The 18,786-nt window shown below is 37.9% G+C and overlaps 1 protein-coding gene across 1 annotated transcript; it reads left to right on the top strand.

The window, feature by feature from the left end:
* Window positions 5,499–17,556, top strand: LOC109844740 (histone-binding protein MSI1 homolog). The gene is given in 8 exon segments (XM_020413852.1): window positions 5,499–5,763; window positions 5,765–5,924; window positions 7,650–7,870; window positions 7,872–7,947; window positions 8,517–8,669; window positions 15,537–15,661; window positions 15,765–15,860; window positions 17,018–17,556. Coding segments are annotated over 8 exon segments (1,257 nt in total). The 5' UTR covers window positions 5,499–5,578; the 3' UTR covers window positions 17,259–17,556.

The raw sequence follows: 18,786 nt of genomic DNA on the forward strand, positions 1-18,786 counted from the left end.
TGTAAATTTTGATCTCCCGAGAACAGGGAACTTCGTTCGTATTGATAAGAACAGCTTATTACAAACTAATAATCAAATGTTTACAACAGAAGCGGAGGGAATACCCTCCTTGTTTAACGTGGGTTCCTCGGTGGCGATAGGACGCCTCGCTCGGTGCTCGTGCCGAGTCTGCTTCCCTTGGACGATCCGATCGAAGTTGCTGTCGGAGCTTCAGTTCTCAAAAGAGGGAGCCTTTGGCAAAAGTCCAGGTTCAACCTTTAGGAGATTAGCCAGCAGAATATGCAACAGCCAATCCCCTCTTCATGCTGGCTGAAGATGGGTTTTAATAGGTAAGGGATGGCATGGGCCATCCCTTGATTCATGGGATTTGACCACTAATAGAGGTGAGGGAGCCAGCCACCCTAGCTGTGGGATGTGACCACTTAGGGGGGTCCTGTCAGCCGCCCTAGCTGTGGGATGTGACCACTTAGGAGGTCCTGTCAGCCGCCCTATTCTTGCTAGGTGAGGAGCGCCATGCTTTCTCCCTTGATTTGTGGGATTTAACCACTGATGTAATTGTTCCCATACTCCAAGTGGGCAGTTGATAGTGAGCTGGCGAGTCTGCAGCTTGGATCTGCAAGCGAGCTTGGGACTGCAGGCAGACTTGGGTCTGTAGGCGAGCTTGCAGGCGAGCTGAGTCTGCAGGCGAGCTTGGGACTGCAGGCAGACTTGGGTCTGCAGGCGAGCTTGCAGGCGAGCTGGGTCTGCAGGCGAGCTCAGGTGCGCAGGCAGACTTGGGAGACTTGGGTCTGTAGGCGAGCTGGGTCTGCAGGCGAGCTCGAGTGTGCAGGCGAGCTTGTGACTGCAGGAAAACTTGGGTCTGCAGGCAAGCTTGCAGGCGAACTGGGTCTGCAGGCGAGCTCAGGTGTGTAGGCAGACTTGGGTCTTGATCGTGCAGGCGAAATTCGAGCTGCAGGCGAGCTCCTGAGCATGGATCGAAGAATAGGCCGTAACTTTCAAACCGTAAGTCGGAATTGGACGAATTATATACAAAAATCGCCTATCTCGACGAGACGGAGCCATCCAAACTGGCTTCGGTTCGCTTCCTCCGTTTCGCCAAATTCCTTACGGTTTGGGAGATATCTGCGTTTTCCCCTTTTATTAATGTTTTTCCCCTTTTTGCTATTTCGGACGAGGTTTTAGCAGTTTTGTTCTGAACTTCTCTGATAAGGATTTAAAGGCAGTTTTTATTACCTACAAACCGGTCGTTGATGGTGGACAACCAATCGTCGATGGAGATCATGCAGAGTCGGTGGTGGAATGGAGGATCCCCGATGAGGAAGGAGGATGAGGAAGGGGAAGGAGGATGGGGAAGGGGAAGGAGGATGAGGAAGAAGAAGGAGGCGAGGAAGAGGGTCGCTAGTGGATCCAATGCAGAGTCAGCGACGGACTGGAGGATCGACGGGGAGGAAGGATGATGAGGGAGGAGGGGATGAGGAAGGAGAAGGAGAAGAGGATGATGAAGGAGAAGGAGAAGAGGGTTAAAATTGGGTTTTTAGGTCAAATATGGGTTAATCATGAGCTAGAGCTGAACCACATTTTTTTCAAATTTTGGAGACTGCAGCACATTGCAAAAAGTATGAGGTGCTGGAGCACATTGAGTTTTGAAACTTGCGGCCTTGACACAGTTTTTTTAAGAGTCTTGCATACACTATTCAGAGGAAAATCAAACCAGATATTATTGTTAACTATAGTATGGAACAATTATGCATAGATTGCAAGCTTTAACATAAAATGGATAAAAAGACACTATATAGAAAATAGCAAATGACACAGATGTGTATGTCTACTTTTTTATCTCTACCACATTCTTAAAGAATCAAATCACCCAAGATAAGGTTTTAGCATTTTTCAACTATTTTTAAAAGTCCCAATAATTTCATTTATAAATCATCCAAAACCTAAAGTTTAACTCCACGTGCAATATATTTTAAATCCTGTGACAAGGAGGTGAATGAGGGGCTGCCATATGGCAGAATTTGGGGGTTTGGAGGCCATAAGTGACACATGGCAATTTGATTCCTCCTTGTTCTAATGTGGACATCACGATGGTAACGAAAGCAGTTGGAAAAATATTTTTAAAAAAATTTAATCTGAAAAAAATATCACATCGGAAAATTTGGTAACAACTTTTTAACAACATTGTTAAAATCTAAAATATCCCTAACAAATAAAAAGGGAAACAGAACAATAAAATAATTATATTATAAGAAAATAGAGGTATAAGTATTAAATATATGTCACATGACGCCTTACATAATTACCAAAATATTCGATGTTTTCTAATAAAAATAGTTTATAGTGTATTTAGGCAAAACATCTGCAAGGTTCATACTGACAGGCCGAAAAGTTTAAAAAGGCCCACATTTATCTACTTTTATTACCCAATGCCTTAATATTGGGCTGTCTAGAAGTACCAGTTTTAGCCCCGATCTATACACTTATTGGGCCCCAACAACTTTAGTTGATGTATCTAATTGCTCTCAAATAATTCATATCATTTCACACTATACTCTCTTTAAAATTGAGAGTTTGAAAGGAGAAAAAAAAACTTTTCATAGAAAAAAATACCATTGATCTTCTAGATATCACGTTATTATTATATTATATTCTAATTAATTTTAATTAATAGATGTAAGCTTCAATTATCCTATCAAATCCTAATTAATATCTATATAAGCTCATATTTGATTTAAGCATGTTAACAATCATATCAACTTATAGATAATTGTTCAACCTCTAAACTCAGCCGCTATTTTAGAAATTACAAAATAGAAAATCTCAGAACTTACAAAATTTATTTACCAGAGAAAACATATAGGTGTCATTTGGCAAGGGGTTAAGAGAAAATGGTTAAGGAGAATGACTAACTTAGTTAACCCTTCACGACAGGTTAAAAATAATTTAAATCTGTTTGGATTTGATAATCAAGATGAAGGGTTAAGTTTTTCGTGTTTGGCAAATAAAAAGGGTTAATGAGGCTAATTACTTTAAATATCATAAAGTATACTATTTTAAAGTTGTATTTCTCATTTCTAGAGGGAGTAACATTTAATTATCTCTTTAGGCGGATTTGTTATTAACTAAATTTAACCCCTTGTAAATGGTTTGTTAACCCTTTGACTAAATTAAGCTGTTTGGATAATTAAGGAGGGGTTAAATCTGTTTAACTCTTCTCTTAACCCCTTGCCAAACGGGGGCATAAAGATTTAAAATTTAATAATCTAAAGATTTGAATTAACTAACAAGAAAAAATAGAACTCTTTATCTCTTATCAATTATTATTTATACTTTAAATTTTAAAATAAATATAATAAATAATATTATGAAATATTCTCATCTTCTAATTTGTCTTCGCAATTAAGGACAAATATTAATTCTACATGAATGACCAAGCTAGAAAATATCCAAAATCCATTGAAGTTGCACAACTGATGAAATATCCAAAAGACATGATTTGACGATTTTACAAAAACAATCAGGCTACAATATTAGGAAAAATGCCCAAAAGACTTTCACAAATTGTATATTTTGCACCGGAGCCTAAAAAAGACTTCAAATATTAAAAAATTTGCCAAAAAAAATCCTAGAATTTACAAATTATGTAGAAAAGTCATAGCATTACAAAATTTACAGAAAAATCCAAAAGAATTCATTATATTTAAAATTATTCTAATTAATAGAAATTCTTTAATATGATTTTATTGTGATCATTTTCTAATTAATCAATATATCTTTAATAAGACACAAGTTGTAGACAATTTTTCAATCTCCACGTTCAACCACTTCTCAGGAAATTATAAAATAGAAAATTTAAGAAGTTAAAAAGTTTATTTACTAGAGAAAACATATAAATATTTAAAACTTTGACTATCTAAATATTTAAATTTGGTACCTAACAAGTGAAAAAAGAACTATTTATCTTATCATTCTTCATTTCTTTATAGTTAAATTTAAAAATAGAGATAAAGGTAATATATGATATTATGAAATATTATCAACTCCTAAATTATTCATAATTAAGGAGACAAATGTTAATTATGTGATATTAATTAAGCTAGAAAATATTCAAAATCTATAGAACTTAACCAACTCGTAGAAATACACAATGAATTTTCATCATTTGAAGATTTTACAAAAAGTCAAATTATAAAATTAAAATAACAAAAAGACTTTCAAATTTTATATAGTTTGCAAAAAAACTCATATAACTTACCGAAAACCCAAAAGACTTCAAAACTTAAAAAAAATTGCAAAAAAATTCTAGAATTTACAAATTTTGTAGAAATGCCTAGATTGTATAAAATTTACAATTCTAGAATTTACAAATTTTGTAGAAATCCCTAATTTAATAAAACACTAGCAACTTAAGAAAATTCTAGAAGAAATAATCCTAAAACTTCAAAAGACCCCTGAAACTTCTTTAATTTATAAGAAGAACCATGGACCTTCATAAAATTTGGTCAGATACGGAAATCCGAATGACACCCATACGTGGTTTTCAATATTTGTTCCTTAAATCGTTATTATTTTGTTATTAATCCCTCAGATCTTCATATTTTGATATTAGTCCCTCAGCTTTCAGAAAGACGTTGGTGTTAGTCTTGGTGATTAATTGAGATTATAAACGATGATGAATATTTTGTTATGTTTAACTTTTTAAAGAAAATTAATAGTTATCCCCCACAAGCACCAACAAACTTGTCAATGATCTCAAAGCACCTACCATCATCCAAGAAGTCCGCCATCACGATTAATCTTTCACCAATTTAGAGCAGGTGTTCTCCAACTTTTTCTGTCATAGTAAAACCTTTCTTCTACTCTCATATGTAGTCCCATCATTTTCATTCACATAATCAACCACATTTTAACTCTTTATCTCCAAAGTTACTACCTCTTCTCCCACCCGACCCTGGTTACGATCGAACCATAAACCCCGAAGGCAAATCATAAATTGAATCACTTATCTGGATTGAAGTAAATTGATATATTAAAACCACAAATCCAAATCGGAGAAGAATGCCAATGCAGACACTGGTATAGGCAAACACAACTTGCACCAAATCTCTAACGCTCGAGAAAATTTGCATCAACACATGCCATTGTGATCCCTCAGGACGATAGCAAAACAAACAACCGTCATCGCATTGCACAAGTTAAGCATTTTGGAAACTCTTTCTCGGATACCTAATTATGTAAATCTAAATAAACAATTGAAATTATTTAGACCTTAGATTTATAGACATGTATATGGTAAAATTTGTTGGAATAATTATTATTTTTACTGAAAATTATTTTAAACGAATAGTTGGTTACACTATGCTTAACTGGGCCAGATGTAAATATAATCGGCTCGAGTGTCTCGGCGCCAAATACGAAATATTACTAAATTACCCTCGGTTGCTCCGTATAAATTTAAATCCGAGAACAAAATCCTTCGAACTCTTCCTTCCCCCAAAATCTCCCTCCAATTTCCCTCCATTTTCTTTCAAAACCCTAAACCTCCCCAAAACCCTAGCCAAAAGGTACCTCGATCTCGATGTCGAAATCCGAAGAAGACTCTAAACCCGCCGCCGCCGATGATCGCCGGCTCGACGAAGAGTACAAGATCTGGAAGCAGAACACGCCGTTCATGTACACCTCGTCATCACCGACGTCTCGAGTGCCCTCGATGACGGTCTCAGGCTGCCGGAGCGAGCGGAGGCTCGCCGGAAAAGACTACTCTCCACAAGCTGATCCTGGGGACCTACGCCGGTGACGAGCGTAACTATCTCATGATCGCCGAGGTCCAGCTCCCGATCGAGGACGCTGAGAGGCAAATGAGGGTCTTTGACGTCGATCACGGCGAGATCGGAGTGTTTGAAGGCGCTAGAGGCAAAAGCAAGGTATGCCGCGAAATTTAGGGTTATTGTTTGCCCTAAGAGTATTGTCTTGATTGTCGAATTCAAAGATGAGAGTCGGTACAGGGAAGGATCTTGGTTTAAGATCAGGGATTTTCTTGAAAAATTTGTGATAGAAAATTCAAGCTGTTGGTACTAGGGTTTAAGTGGCTAGGAGAATAAAATGATTTGATCAGTTAAGTTTGATCTCAACATTTTCTTGTGTTTTTAGAATTTCGATTTGAGATGATGCGAGATACAGTGTTTTGCTTTGCCCAAAGAATGTTGTCTTAATTGTGCGATTCAAAGATGGGAGTCAGCAGAGGGAAGGTTTTTGGTTTAGGATCAGAGATTTTCTTGAAAAATTTGTGATAGAAAATTCAAATTGTTAGTATAGGGTTTAAGTGGCTAGGACAAGAGCATGATTTGGTCAGTTAAGTTTGACTTCAACATTTTCTTGTGTTTTTAGAATTTCGATTTGAAATGATGTGAGATATAGGGTTTTGGTTTGCCTAAAGAATGTAGCTGAAGGGAAACGTTTAGGTCATTTTCGTAATCATTGAATTCAAGCAGGGGAGTTGGTAGAGGGGAGCTTCTTTGATGAGGTTGGAGTTTTTCTTGAAAAATTGAGCATTGTGTGCCTAATTGGGAGAGGTTTAGAGAAGTAACAGAAAGTTCAACTGGTTCTTTGCTTTATTTTTTTGTGGTTCACTGAGAAGGAAAATCATAAAACCTTATTATTGTTCAAGAGTTATTAGTATTGGCTCCAAGAAAAATATTGGTTGAGCATGTGCCTGTAATCTTACTTTATGAGAACTCGTTAACCAAGGTGTTCTATGGGAAACATGGGGAAAAAATCATAAAAAACGCAATAAATGTAGAAAATTTTAGCTTATAAAATCCATGCAAGCTGACTACTTTAATTAACAAAAAAAATTTGAAAAGAATTAATGACTAAGAGAACAATTCAAACATTAAAGGGAGAACAACAAGCAGTCAACGTCCTATTGATGTCTTGCCAAAAACCTACCACCTTCAGAGATTTCACCAAAATCTTGGGTTAAGAGAAGGGAAGGGAGCAAGTAGAATGAGGAAAGAAAGTCCTCAGAGAACGTGCAGTGTTGAGATTGAAGAGTATTGATGATTAATCAAAGGTGTAATACGTAAAGCACATTTGGTTGATGATGATTAATCAAATAGTACTGCTTGGTTTTATTTTATTTTCTTTTTCTTTTATGTTATTTATTTATTTATTGTTTGCTACTTCTTATGAGTCTCAGGATTTTAACTTCATCGATGTTGATTGATTTTTTTAATTCTTATCTTTATGTTTGTAGCTTGTTATATTATATTAATAGTGCTCCTAGGCGTTAATTTGCATGTTACGAGATCAAAACATGTAACTAAGAGAAAGTTACTAATAAAAGTTTAGAAATATACATTTGGTAGGTCTGACTACAGCATTCTGTGCTGTTCTTTTGCACAGTTGAAAGATTTATCATGAGGCACGTAAGTAGTCAGCTAACTGGCTTAGTCGTCCACTTGCAGAATAAGGTAGCATGACAAAAACTACTGTCTTCTATTTCATTTCAACTATCTTTAACACTGTTTACAAGTGGAAAATTCAGAGTAATTCATTAGTAAGTGATAGCCAATTGATGGAATGACCTGCTTTCATGATGATGGCGTTGCTGCCATCTCTAACACAAAAATTTCACTGACTTCTGGCAGGTAAAAGTAATTCAGCAGATAAAACACGAAGGAGAAGTTAATCGAGCTCGTTACATGCCTCAGAATTCTTCCCTTATTGCAACAAAGACAGTTAGTGCAGAGGTGCATGTATTTGATTACAGCAAGCATCCTTACAACCCTCCTATAAGCGGTGGTGAATGCAATCCTGATTTGAGGTTGAAGGGCCACAGCTCTGAAGGATATGGTTTATCATGGAGTCATTGATGCTCAAATATGCTTGTGGGACATTAACGCAGCACCCATTAATAAGTCTCTTTGGCCTCTTAGAAGCTTTAAGGTTGTATTCTTGAAAACACATACCAACCAACCCTGCAATCATAGGTACACTAAGGTGTAACTGTAATAATAAAAACTTAAACCATTACTAGCCATTTAGAAACTTCGATATTTTCAGGTTATTTTTAACAGTGGGATTTACTCAGTAGATATTCAGTTTCTAGTGCAACATGCAATTCATTGGCATTTCTAGCAGTCACCGGTTAGTGACGAGAAAAAAACAATCATGAACATAGTAGATAAATTCCAGTATGCTTTCTAGTGAAGAGAGCGCTCACCGATCATATGTATCTACAAGTGATTGATTAATTAATGTTTAATCTAGGCATTGCAGACCACACAAACAAAAACGTTCTGTTTAACTATTAAGTATGAGTAACAAAATGGTCATAGGCATCAATTGATGACAAGAGGAATGGAAAATTACACATGTTCCTGTTTTTACTATTCTGAATAGACTATGTTCATAAATTTTTAGCTTTATTTTAAAATTCAATGATAAAAATTTGGAGATGTTTTTCCTATTAATGTCTTTATTCTTGAGTTTGCTAAAATATTCTTGTGAAATAGGTAAATGAAGATGCTGTTGAGGATGTTGCGTGGCATTTGAGGAATGAATACTTGTTTGGCTCAGTTGGTGGTGATCAACACTTGGTCATATGGGATATTAGAGCACAAACAACTGACAAGCCGATTCAGTCTGTATTTGCTCATCGAGATGTGGTAATTGATGCCTCCCTCCTTGCTCCGCTAACAGTCATAAGAAAAATACTTTGTTTATTTGTCCATGTTTTTAACGTTTGTGGATTTTGGATTATGTTACTTCAGATATCATAGCTTTTTATTCTAAAAACAGTGATTAGTTTAAGATCATGATAAACAATGGACAGACAATATGAGACGTTAGCTGATGTTTTGGCTTAATGCTGTAGTTATTCTTTTTACGCTTCCTTGTTGTATTACGGAAATACTATAGTCGACATTAAAAGGTTACTGTAGAATTTCTCTTTCTGGTTGATGGTAAAATCAAATTGGTTAGGTTAGTCTTTCTATGAAGAAATTTTGGTTTAGTTCTACCTTGAAAAACAATTTGAATGTTTTGATTTATATCATATAGATCAGTTGATTCAACATCCATTGTGATGCAGGACAATCATTGACCCTCCATGTAATGCGATTAAGATTTATTTGAATCTTTGCTTTTTTGGTAGGATTTTATTTTATTCTATCTAATCTTTTTTCGGTTAGGGTTTCTTTAGGATTTCATTTTGAAATCTCTTTATATTTTAACTAGGATTTTATTTAATTGCATCTTTTAGTTTTGTTAGGTTTTGATTTGATTAGAATTTTTCTTTACTTAAGTGGTTAGTTGCTTTCTTTTCCTATAAATAAGAAATGTCATCCTCCATGAGATATAGACATTGATGAATAAAGAATTGAGTTTGAGAATACTCTCTTGAGCATGTGAGGTGTTCTTTGGCACGTGATTTGCCTTTTTTCTTTAGGGTCTGAAGCACCTAAGTGTGAGACCTATTTATTTATCTAAAATTTCTCCACTTTCAATCCTAGCCATCCGATCTCAACCACAAACACAAAATACTGTTCATGGATGAACAGTGTCCGTTGTAGCCTCGAGATCCAACACCATTCGCCTCCGATGATGCCACAATCCTTTGATTTCGATTGCTTACCCGAACGATGACCCCCGCTTGAGTATTACCATTTCCGAATCTCCTCTGATCGTCCCTTAATGAGTTATGATCCCTCATCGCCAAGGTCTTACAACTCGGCTCTGGAAAGTTATCGACAACTAAAAAAACTATGGTCTCCCTCTTTCAAATCACGTTCAGATTCGAGCACCCACCAAAAATCACAATATCGAGAATCTCGTGCTTTCCCATTAGATTCGGGTTGGCGGCGAAGGCAATACATTCGAGAGCCATCTACTCTCGGATCGGAGCTCCCACCCCACCCCCCTTCATATTGTGCTCTTCATACATGTTTCATGCTCTTGTTAGCTATTTTCGTTAGATTTTCATACTCACTGCGTTCTATGTATATTCTTCTTTTCTTGGGTGGGTTATGGTTTTTCTCCTCGTATTTACTTTGTCAGTTAAACATATTGTCGGTTTTGCTAAATTGTGAAGACAAAAATCATTGTTAGAATTAAATTTGATCTGCTTTAATTGAGGCTAGATTGGAATATTATCCCTCCCAAGTCTGCTAATTCTTCAGCAATCCCCGTTAACTCATTAGCCCAACTTTATGTTGAAACTTTGATCAGTCACTAAGTAGAGTAGAATTAACTTGATGGAGTTGATAAAAGCTAAACACTGTTTACAAGTTGATAGTTTGGAGACTGTGAAATGCAATTTTCACGGAAATCAGTTTGACATATAGATACATCTCACATCTAAATGTTTCGTGTTGGGAGAGGGGTTTCTATATAAAATGCGACAGTTTCAGGATTGTTTTCTACCTTTGGTGTATACCAGGGAAATTGTAGTGCGACAGGCCTTTATGTCTCTATAATTTATTGGTCTATCCCATATAGATCAGATAACAACAACTCTGGTAATAGTTAGCATTTGCAGTAGGTGAAAACTACAGCATGATGATAAGATCACAGATTGATAGGCAGCTTGAAAATTCATTTGATGCAACTTTTTCCTTTTATGTGTTTAAAGAAAATGCTAGAGGATGCTGAACCATGTCCACATAGACCAAAATAACAGTAGATGATACAACAAGGCCTTCTTAACAGCGATAATTGTGCATGAGGTGCTAATACACAAGAATAATGAATGATAATAAAATATATAAAACTATCCTTGTTAAAACTTGAGATTGAAATGTATTGTATCTTGTATCTATAAGATACAGCAGGGTTTTCTGAGATACAGCAGGGTTTTCTGAGAACAATGCAGCTTCAGCCAACAAGCAGTAGTATAAAGTTCTCATCTTCTACTGTTCAAAGTAGAAAGGAAGTTAGAAGGAAGTGTTGTGCGCAGCGGAAATTTCGGCAGAGTTTCTGGTGCATAATAAGAGAGAAAGATCAATAAGAATTCTTGTTTCTCAAAAGGAACAAGAATCTGAAGCCTAATATCTCATCAAAGTGAGATATTAGCTCTTCCTCTCGTCAGCTCTAGGACTGCGCGTCGAGGGATCCTAAAACTATTACAATGGTCACAAACACAAACAAATTAATTTTTACGTGGTTCGGCAAACTGCCTACGTCCACGGGGCAAGGGGGGAGATCTACTAATAGAGGGGGAGATACAACTAGGGTTTACAATCTCACAAACTAAACCCTCTCACAAACTCTCAGATCCCTCACGCAAATACTCTCTCAAAACAGCAAAACAAAAACACTGCACACAAAAAAAAATCTCCTCTGCACTCAGCCGAAAAAATTCACAGGCAAAAATTCAATTTCCCTACTCCGTAGCCGCAAAAAGAAATTCTTTGCACCTGCTCACTGTTTTATTTTCCGAGCCCACAAGCTGCTGCACCTTTTCACCAAGCCTTGCACCACCGAAAACCTAGAAAAACACGCTATATATAGCATCAAATGACATCGGGTGGGCCTGTCAAAATCTCGCTGCTGTTCACATGCTCCTCAACGTGATCTCGCCTCCTCACGCGTTTACGTCTTTGCTATCACTATCTCTTCACATAGAATTCGTGGCCCCCACGAATCACGTCCTTATCAATTCACGCGTTCACAATTCTTCACCTCGGTGAAGTTTTTCCAAAAACTGAGTCGACACCAACCAAACCAAATGTTTCACTTGTTGTGTCCAGTACGTCGTGAAACAATTCACGATAACGGACTCAATCTATAACAAGTCAAGAACCCAAATGAGAGTGCAAACACTCTCCAAATGTCGGTATCAACTCACCAAATCGATCTCACCCCATCATAATCCAACCCGGCTGCATCATAAAGACTGCCTACGTATCCTCTTGTCTAAGGAATCAAGCCGAACGTAGTTCACCCAAATGGCCGCGAACGACCTTAATCCACTAGAAGAGTTCGCAACCCTTCTCCAATATCATCTACTCTGCGGCTGATAGCACCTCCAATGGCCTCAAACACCTCCACCTGAGGTGAACCAATGGCCATATCCAAACTGCATCTATCAGCTGCATTTGAATCAAAACCTAACTTATCATCTGCACCCAAATCCAAATGACTTCCACGCTGTGTCACCTCAGCTGGAATCCCAACCAATGCAGAATGACCTGGAGTATGTGGGAAAATCCCCACCTAATGTGGAGTAGCATCAATCTCCACCCGCTGTGATACCTCTAAGGTCTGTCCAAAACTCTCCACCTGCTGAGAGTCAATTGGCTTCCTCATTGAAGCCTTAACCAAAGTGACACTATCAGACCTATCTTCCAATGGAGTTTTACCTCCAATCGTAACAGTTGACAACTCTTTAATAGGATGACTCAAATATGTCAAAACCTCAGTCCAGAACCTCTTCTGCAAACCATTGCTCGACCACAAACATCGATCCTCCTCCAGCAAGGTACGGTTCTCCAAATTTACCACCCTATCTCGTTGTCCCAAGATTTCCTTTCCAACGAAGTGTCTCGAAATACCGTGAGCTCGGCTCCAATACAGAAACAGGTCCATCTTATACCTCCCATTAAAATCAGAATGAAGTATCTTCACCTTTCTGTCCATCTTACACTTTTTCAAACTGTTAGAGACTACTAGGACTTTTTTCAATGGGGATTTGGTTGCAACCCAAACACGTCTAGAACAGTCACTAATAAAGAAAACCAAATGCCTATTACCTCCCAATGATGCCTCCTTAGAAGGCCCCCAAACAACCACGTGAACACCTCCAGAACGACCCTTAGCACGGTGAATAGAGGTGCCAAACTTCACCTCGGTCTTCTTGCTCACATCATGTTCACTGGACTTCAAACTACAGGTCTTCGCACCCTCTTTTAATCTATGCGAGGAATTAATACTGGAATGGCCAAGCCCCAAATGCCGCAGTCTAGTTGAATTAATAGAAGTCGCTAGTTCTCCACCTACCATTATACCTCCAGGCAAGTAATACAGGTTATTCCTCCTGACGCCCTTCATCACAATCCGAGAGTCTTCCACAATCTTGAGAACCATGTCCTCAATTTGAACATTTCGACCCTTTCCAACCAAATCTCCAATCGAGATCAAGTTTTTCCTCAAAGAAGGAACATATCTCACATCATTTAACTCTTTAACAGTCCCGTCAAATATTTTGATGCGAATTCTTCCTATCCCAAGGATCTGGCATGCACGGTTATCAGCCATGTACACCACACCACTATCCACCAGCTTCTCAAAACTGGAGAATCATTCTCTTCTAGGACACACATGATAGGTCATACCACTATCCAACATTCACTCGGATTCCTCCGAATAGCTACACGTAGGACTGATAGAAAGCGAATAAATAGAGGAGTCAGAAATATTATCATCCGATACGATATTTGTTTCTGATGATGGTTGCTTTCCTTTTTCCTTCTGCTTATTTTTTATCCATTCGTCGAGCTTTGGACAGTCTTTCTTCCAATGACCAGTCTCCTTGCACCAAGCACACTGATCTTTTCCTACTCTAGACTGTGACTTCCAATTCTTTCAGTTTGGACCCTTCCCTCTTGCAGCCAACGCCTCTGCTACCGACTCAGTCGAAGTCTCCTTATCCTTCTTCCGAAGCTGATAATTCACCAGTACAGTAGTGACCTCACTATACGAAAGAGATGCCTTCCCATTAATCAGAGTAAGGACGAAGGTCTCATATTCCTCGTCGGGCAAGGAACTCAACAATAACAACGCCTTGTCCTCATCTTCAATTATGACATCCACATTCGTCAAATCCGTAAGAAGCTTTGTGTAGGTGTTCATGTGATCTCTAATTGAGATTCCCTTCTTCAACTGGAAACGATAAAGTCTCCTCTTCAAATACAAGCGGTTCTTAACACTCTTTGTCAGATACTTGCTTTTGAGAATCTCCCAAATCTTCTTTACAGAAGTCTCATTCATCACATCATATTTTAGATCTTGAGTCAAACAAGATCTAATCACACCACACGTCGTTCTATTCATCTTTTTCCAAACATTATCTTCAATTTCATCTGGCTTGCCATCTAACTCTAATGTATCCTCCAAATTCTGCGCGTTCAACGCATCCAAAACCTCTCATCTCCATAATCCAAAATTGTTTGTGCCATTAAACTTCTCCACATCTATCTTCATAGAGTGAATATTCAAACTCTGAATGGTCTTCGCGTCAGAAGCACCATCCTCGACACCCAAAGCACATTCTTTCCCCGACATCTTTCTCAACGCACCAACGAACGAAGAATAGATCCAAAACTAAAAAGATAGAGTCTTTACCAAAAGATCCCACATTTGTCACCAAACGAAGCCCTAGACGAGCCTCCAAATTGATCTACTCCTCCAAATAGCTCAAGCGTAGCCCGAGCTCTGATACCACTTGTTGTGCGCAGCGGAAATTTCGGCAGAGTTTCTGGTGCACAATAAGAGAGAAAGATCAATAAGAATTCTTATTTCTCAAAGGGAACAAGAATCTGAAGCCTAATATCTCATCAAAGTGAGATATTAGCTTTTCCTCTCGTCAGCTCTAGGACTGCGCGTCGAGGGATCCTAAAACTATTACAATGGCCACAAACACAAACAAATCAATTTTTACGTGGTTCGGCAAACTGCCTACGTCCACGGAGCAAGGGGGGAGATCTACTAATAGAGGGAGAGATACAATTAGGGTTTACAATCTCACAAACTAAACCATCTCACAAACTCTCAGATCCCTCACGCAAATACTCTCTCAAAACAGCAAAACAAAAACACTGCACACAAAAAAAAATCTCCTCTGCACTCAGCCGAAAAAATTCACAGGCAAAAATTCAATTTCCCTATTCTCCGTAGCCGCAAAAAGAAATTCTTTGCACCTGCTCACTGTTTTATTTTCCGAGCCCACAAGCTGCTGCACCTTTTCACCAAACCTTGCACCACCGAAAACCTAGAAAAACACGTTATATATAGCATCAAATGACATCGGGTGGGCCTGTCAAAATCTCGCTGCTGTTCACGTGCTCCTCAGCGTGATCTCGCCTCCTCACGCGTTTACGTCTTTGCTATCACTATCTCTTCACACAGAATTCGTGGCCCCCACGAATCACGTCCTTATCAATTCATGCGTTCACAGGAAGGACAAAATTTCAAAGTCCCCCATGATTTGGTGGTCAATTAGAAAATTCATTGGTTGGAGATTTGGGAGTTGTATCTATAAAATGACCAATTGGATACAACTTTTTGAAAGCCAGGAATGGGAATCTATAGCACATTCTTCTCTACCACCATCCAATCATTTTAAACTTGGAATGTTTACTTTCATTTTGATGCCCTCTACAACTGATGGATGCTAAAGTAGTAGTCACTCCCATCCTCAAAAGATTTCCTTGCGCCTGTCTTTCTAATATATGTTTCTAATTTAATAGTTAAAAGATGATGTGTACTTGGATATTGTGGCACGATGCTTAAAAATTAAATCCATCATCTTTTCGCAGGTTAATTGCTTGGCATTCAATCCTGCCAATGAGTGGCTTGTAGCAACAGGTTCAGCTGATAAGACTGTTAAGTTGTTTGACCTCCGCAAACTAAGCACTTCTCTTTATGCCTTTAATTATCACAAGTAAGCAATCAACTATTTCATGTTCTCTCAACATGAGTTCACTTTAGGTTGCCGATCAGATAATGCACAAATGCTGTCATTTTATACAACCTGGTATGAATAGGGAAGAAGTTTTCCAAGTGGGATGGAGTCCAAAAAAGGAGTCGATACTAGCATCTTGCTGTGCTGGTAGGAGGATTTTAGTGTGGGATTATAGCAGGTACATACTCAAATATTTACTTAGGAGACATTAGCATGCTATGATATGATTTGTTTGAAGTTGCTTCCTGATTAATATTTGGTGTTGTCTGTTCATAAATAAATTAAAGGTTCTTTTTACATAGGAGAGCCTGGAAACAAACAGTAAATCATAGTAAAGAGTGGGAGTCCGAGGTCTATATGATGTAAAGTTATCGAGGATACACTTAAAATGTTTACATAAGGAGTTGCTTCTTACTATACGGCCGATGGAAAGCAGCAAGTTGGCTTGTCCATTCGGAAAAGTCTAGAGGTTGTTTCACTGGTATTTGGATAACATGCAGGGAGTTTGTTGGATTTATTATTATTATTATTATTTTGACATCTTTGATAGCCTTTGATTAAAAGGAATTTTGTTGGAAGAACTCAGTCAATCTGACACTTACAAACCAATAAATGCTATAGCCTATTTTTGTCAGATATCAAACTTAGGCTATTGATTCCTTGGTTTAGGTAATTTTGAATGGAAATGCGGAAAGGTGACATTTTATGATAAACTTTCATGCTTACTTCCCATTTAAAGCTGAGCGAGGATTTCTTGCTTTATTATATCACATTTTTGAATTGAGATAATTCTGCATACTTGAGTACGTGCTCAGATCAGACTCTGATGCACTGACAACCATATCTTATTTGTGCAATGCGGACTGCTAAGAGTCCTTTGTTATCAAAGTAGATTCGGCTTATGTAGTGTTCTTTCTTTGCCACACACACACAAAAAAAAAAACTCTTTAATCTAATAGGGAATAAATGCTTTATAATTCCTGGTGAGTCATTTTTTAGTACATTTCGCAAAACCTAAAAGCATCTACCTTAATTCTTAGAAGGTTTTTCTTTACATGGAGAATGAACCATCTAAGCAGACATTGAACTGGATTCACTCCTTTATTTTTAATTCGATTTATGAGATGTTTTTCTTAACGTGGAAAATGACCTGCATATTGGATTCTGTCATTATAAAATATTACATTATTCAGTCAACACTGATATATCATTTCAGTCGATATGTTTAAAACCTTAGCAGGTTTCCTATCATTATAAGGAGATCATTTTGTAATTCAATCTATATACTTAAAAGGAACCATCAATTAAACTGAAATTTCTTTTTATCTTTTATAGGATTGGCGATGAACAGGACCCAGAGGATGTAGAAGATGGTCCACCGGAACTTTTGTTCATACACGGCGGTCACACTACCAAGATATCCGATTTTTCTTGGAACCCTTACGATGAGTGGGTGATTGCTAGCGTCGCTGATGATAACATACTTCAAGTATGGCAGATGGCTGAGAATCTTTACTACAGTCACGGTGATAAACTACCACCTGATGAACCTTCATCACCTAGAACACCCACTTAAACTATCAAGTTTCTGCAGATGTTTGTATAGCGACCTGCAAATATCATGTACATTTTTCTGTTTCTCACACGCACATACACACATTTAGCTTCGCCCAGCACAGCAGTGATCCTGTTTGGGTCTCATTATGTGATTTTGTTTTGGAAAGATCACACGAAATCACTTCTCGTATAAAGAGTAGGTATACAATACGCACGCGATTCTATTCTTTTCTTTAGATGTACATGTACATGTTGTTGTAGTGAATTCTAAAGCAATGAACAGATCGGCGGTACATTCTTTCTCTAATGTGCATTCGTGTGCGTTTAGCTGAGCCTGTGTCATAATTGTGCTTATGTTTGTCACTCACATACACTTCATGTACGCTTCATAATTCATCACTGATGTCGAGATTACAAACATCATATTTTGTCGTTACCACTATATGATACAGACTTTGTCACGCCCCTGGCTCGTTGGCGCGTGCAAACCGTGGGACCCACCGAGTATAACGCACTGTTTTGACTCAACCTGCTGCCAAAATCGACTAACCGATATTATACTTGAGTCTTTAGCTTTCACTGTATAAACCCTTTAATTTCTCATTCTCCCACCGATGCGGGACTAAATTTTTTTGCAAATGTCGCTATCGTTGTCGCTATCAGTGGGATGTCACAGACTTGCCTAGCGATCTGTCAAATCCATCTTATTGTTTTTCATATTGTACACAAGCGTGCTCTTTTGTTTTCTGTTTTCCTTTGGCGACACTTGCTGGATGACATTCTCACGATACTCGAATTGTTCTCTTTTGGTGGTGGCTTACTCAGCCCTCGGATTCGAGGTGTGTTTAATCGTGGATCTTGACAGAGATTTATGTAACGGGCTTTTTGGTTTCATCTTGTATATTGGAGGTTGTAATCGTGATTATTGAAAAATTCTTTTATTTAAGCAATGGAGGTGTAAGATTTAGATTTTTCATAATTAGTGATAAGATGTTATGGGTAATAGGTTAACTATTTTTATAATGTTGAGTGTGTTGATAATAGTGTATTGTAGTGGGTTTTAGTCCCACATTTGTTGTGAGAACACACCTTACCCTCATCTACTTGTATAAATATATGTGTACACTCAATATTCAACTTAAGGGAAATTTATTCAACTTCAAGACTCTCTCTCTCTTACTTTAACATAGTATCAGAGCTACAGTTATTATTATTTCCCTTCCAATAAAAATTTTTAACGCTTCTGCGTTTTTTTTCCAAATCTTGGCCTTGCTGCTTTGTAGTCGTTTAACACTTTTTTACGTTCCTCTGCCAGATTTTTGGTCTTGCCGCTTTGCGGCCTCTTAACGTGTTTCTCATTCTCGTATTCAAGATCGTTTCTCGGTCTCAATTAACGGCATCGTCGTTTCAAGCCGTCTCTCGGCCTCAAACAAACGGCATTGTCGTTTCACAGTCAGTAACAATATCGCTATTTCAATCCATCTTGACGTCTCAACGTCTTAACATCGACATTAATCCGTTGTAGGTCTTCGGCGTGAGCATTAGAT

The sequence above is a fragment of the Asparagus officinalis genome, chromosome 6 (assembly GCF_001876935.1).
Source record: "Asparagus officinalis chromosome 6, Aspof.V1, whole genome shotgun sequence".
In the NCBI taxonomy this organism is placed as follows: Eukaryota; Viridiplantae; Streptophyta; class Magnoliopsida; order Asparagales; family Asparagaceae; genus Asparagus; species Asparagus officinalis.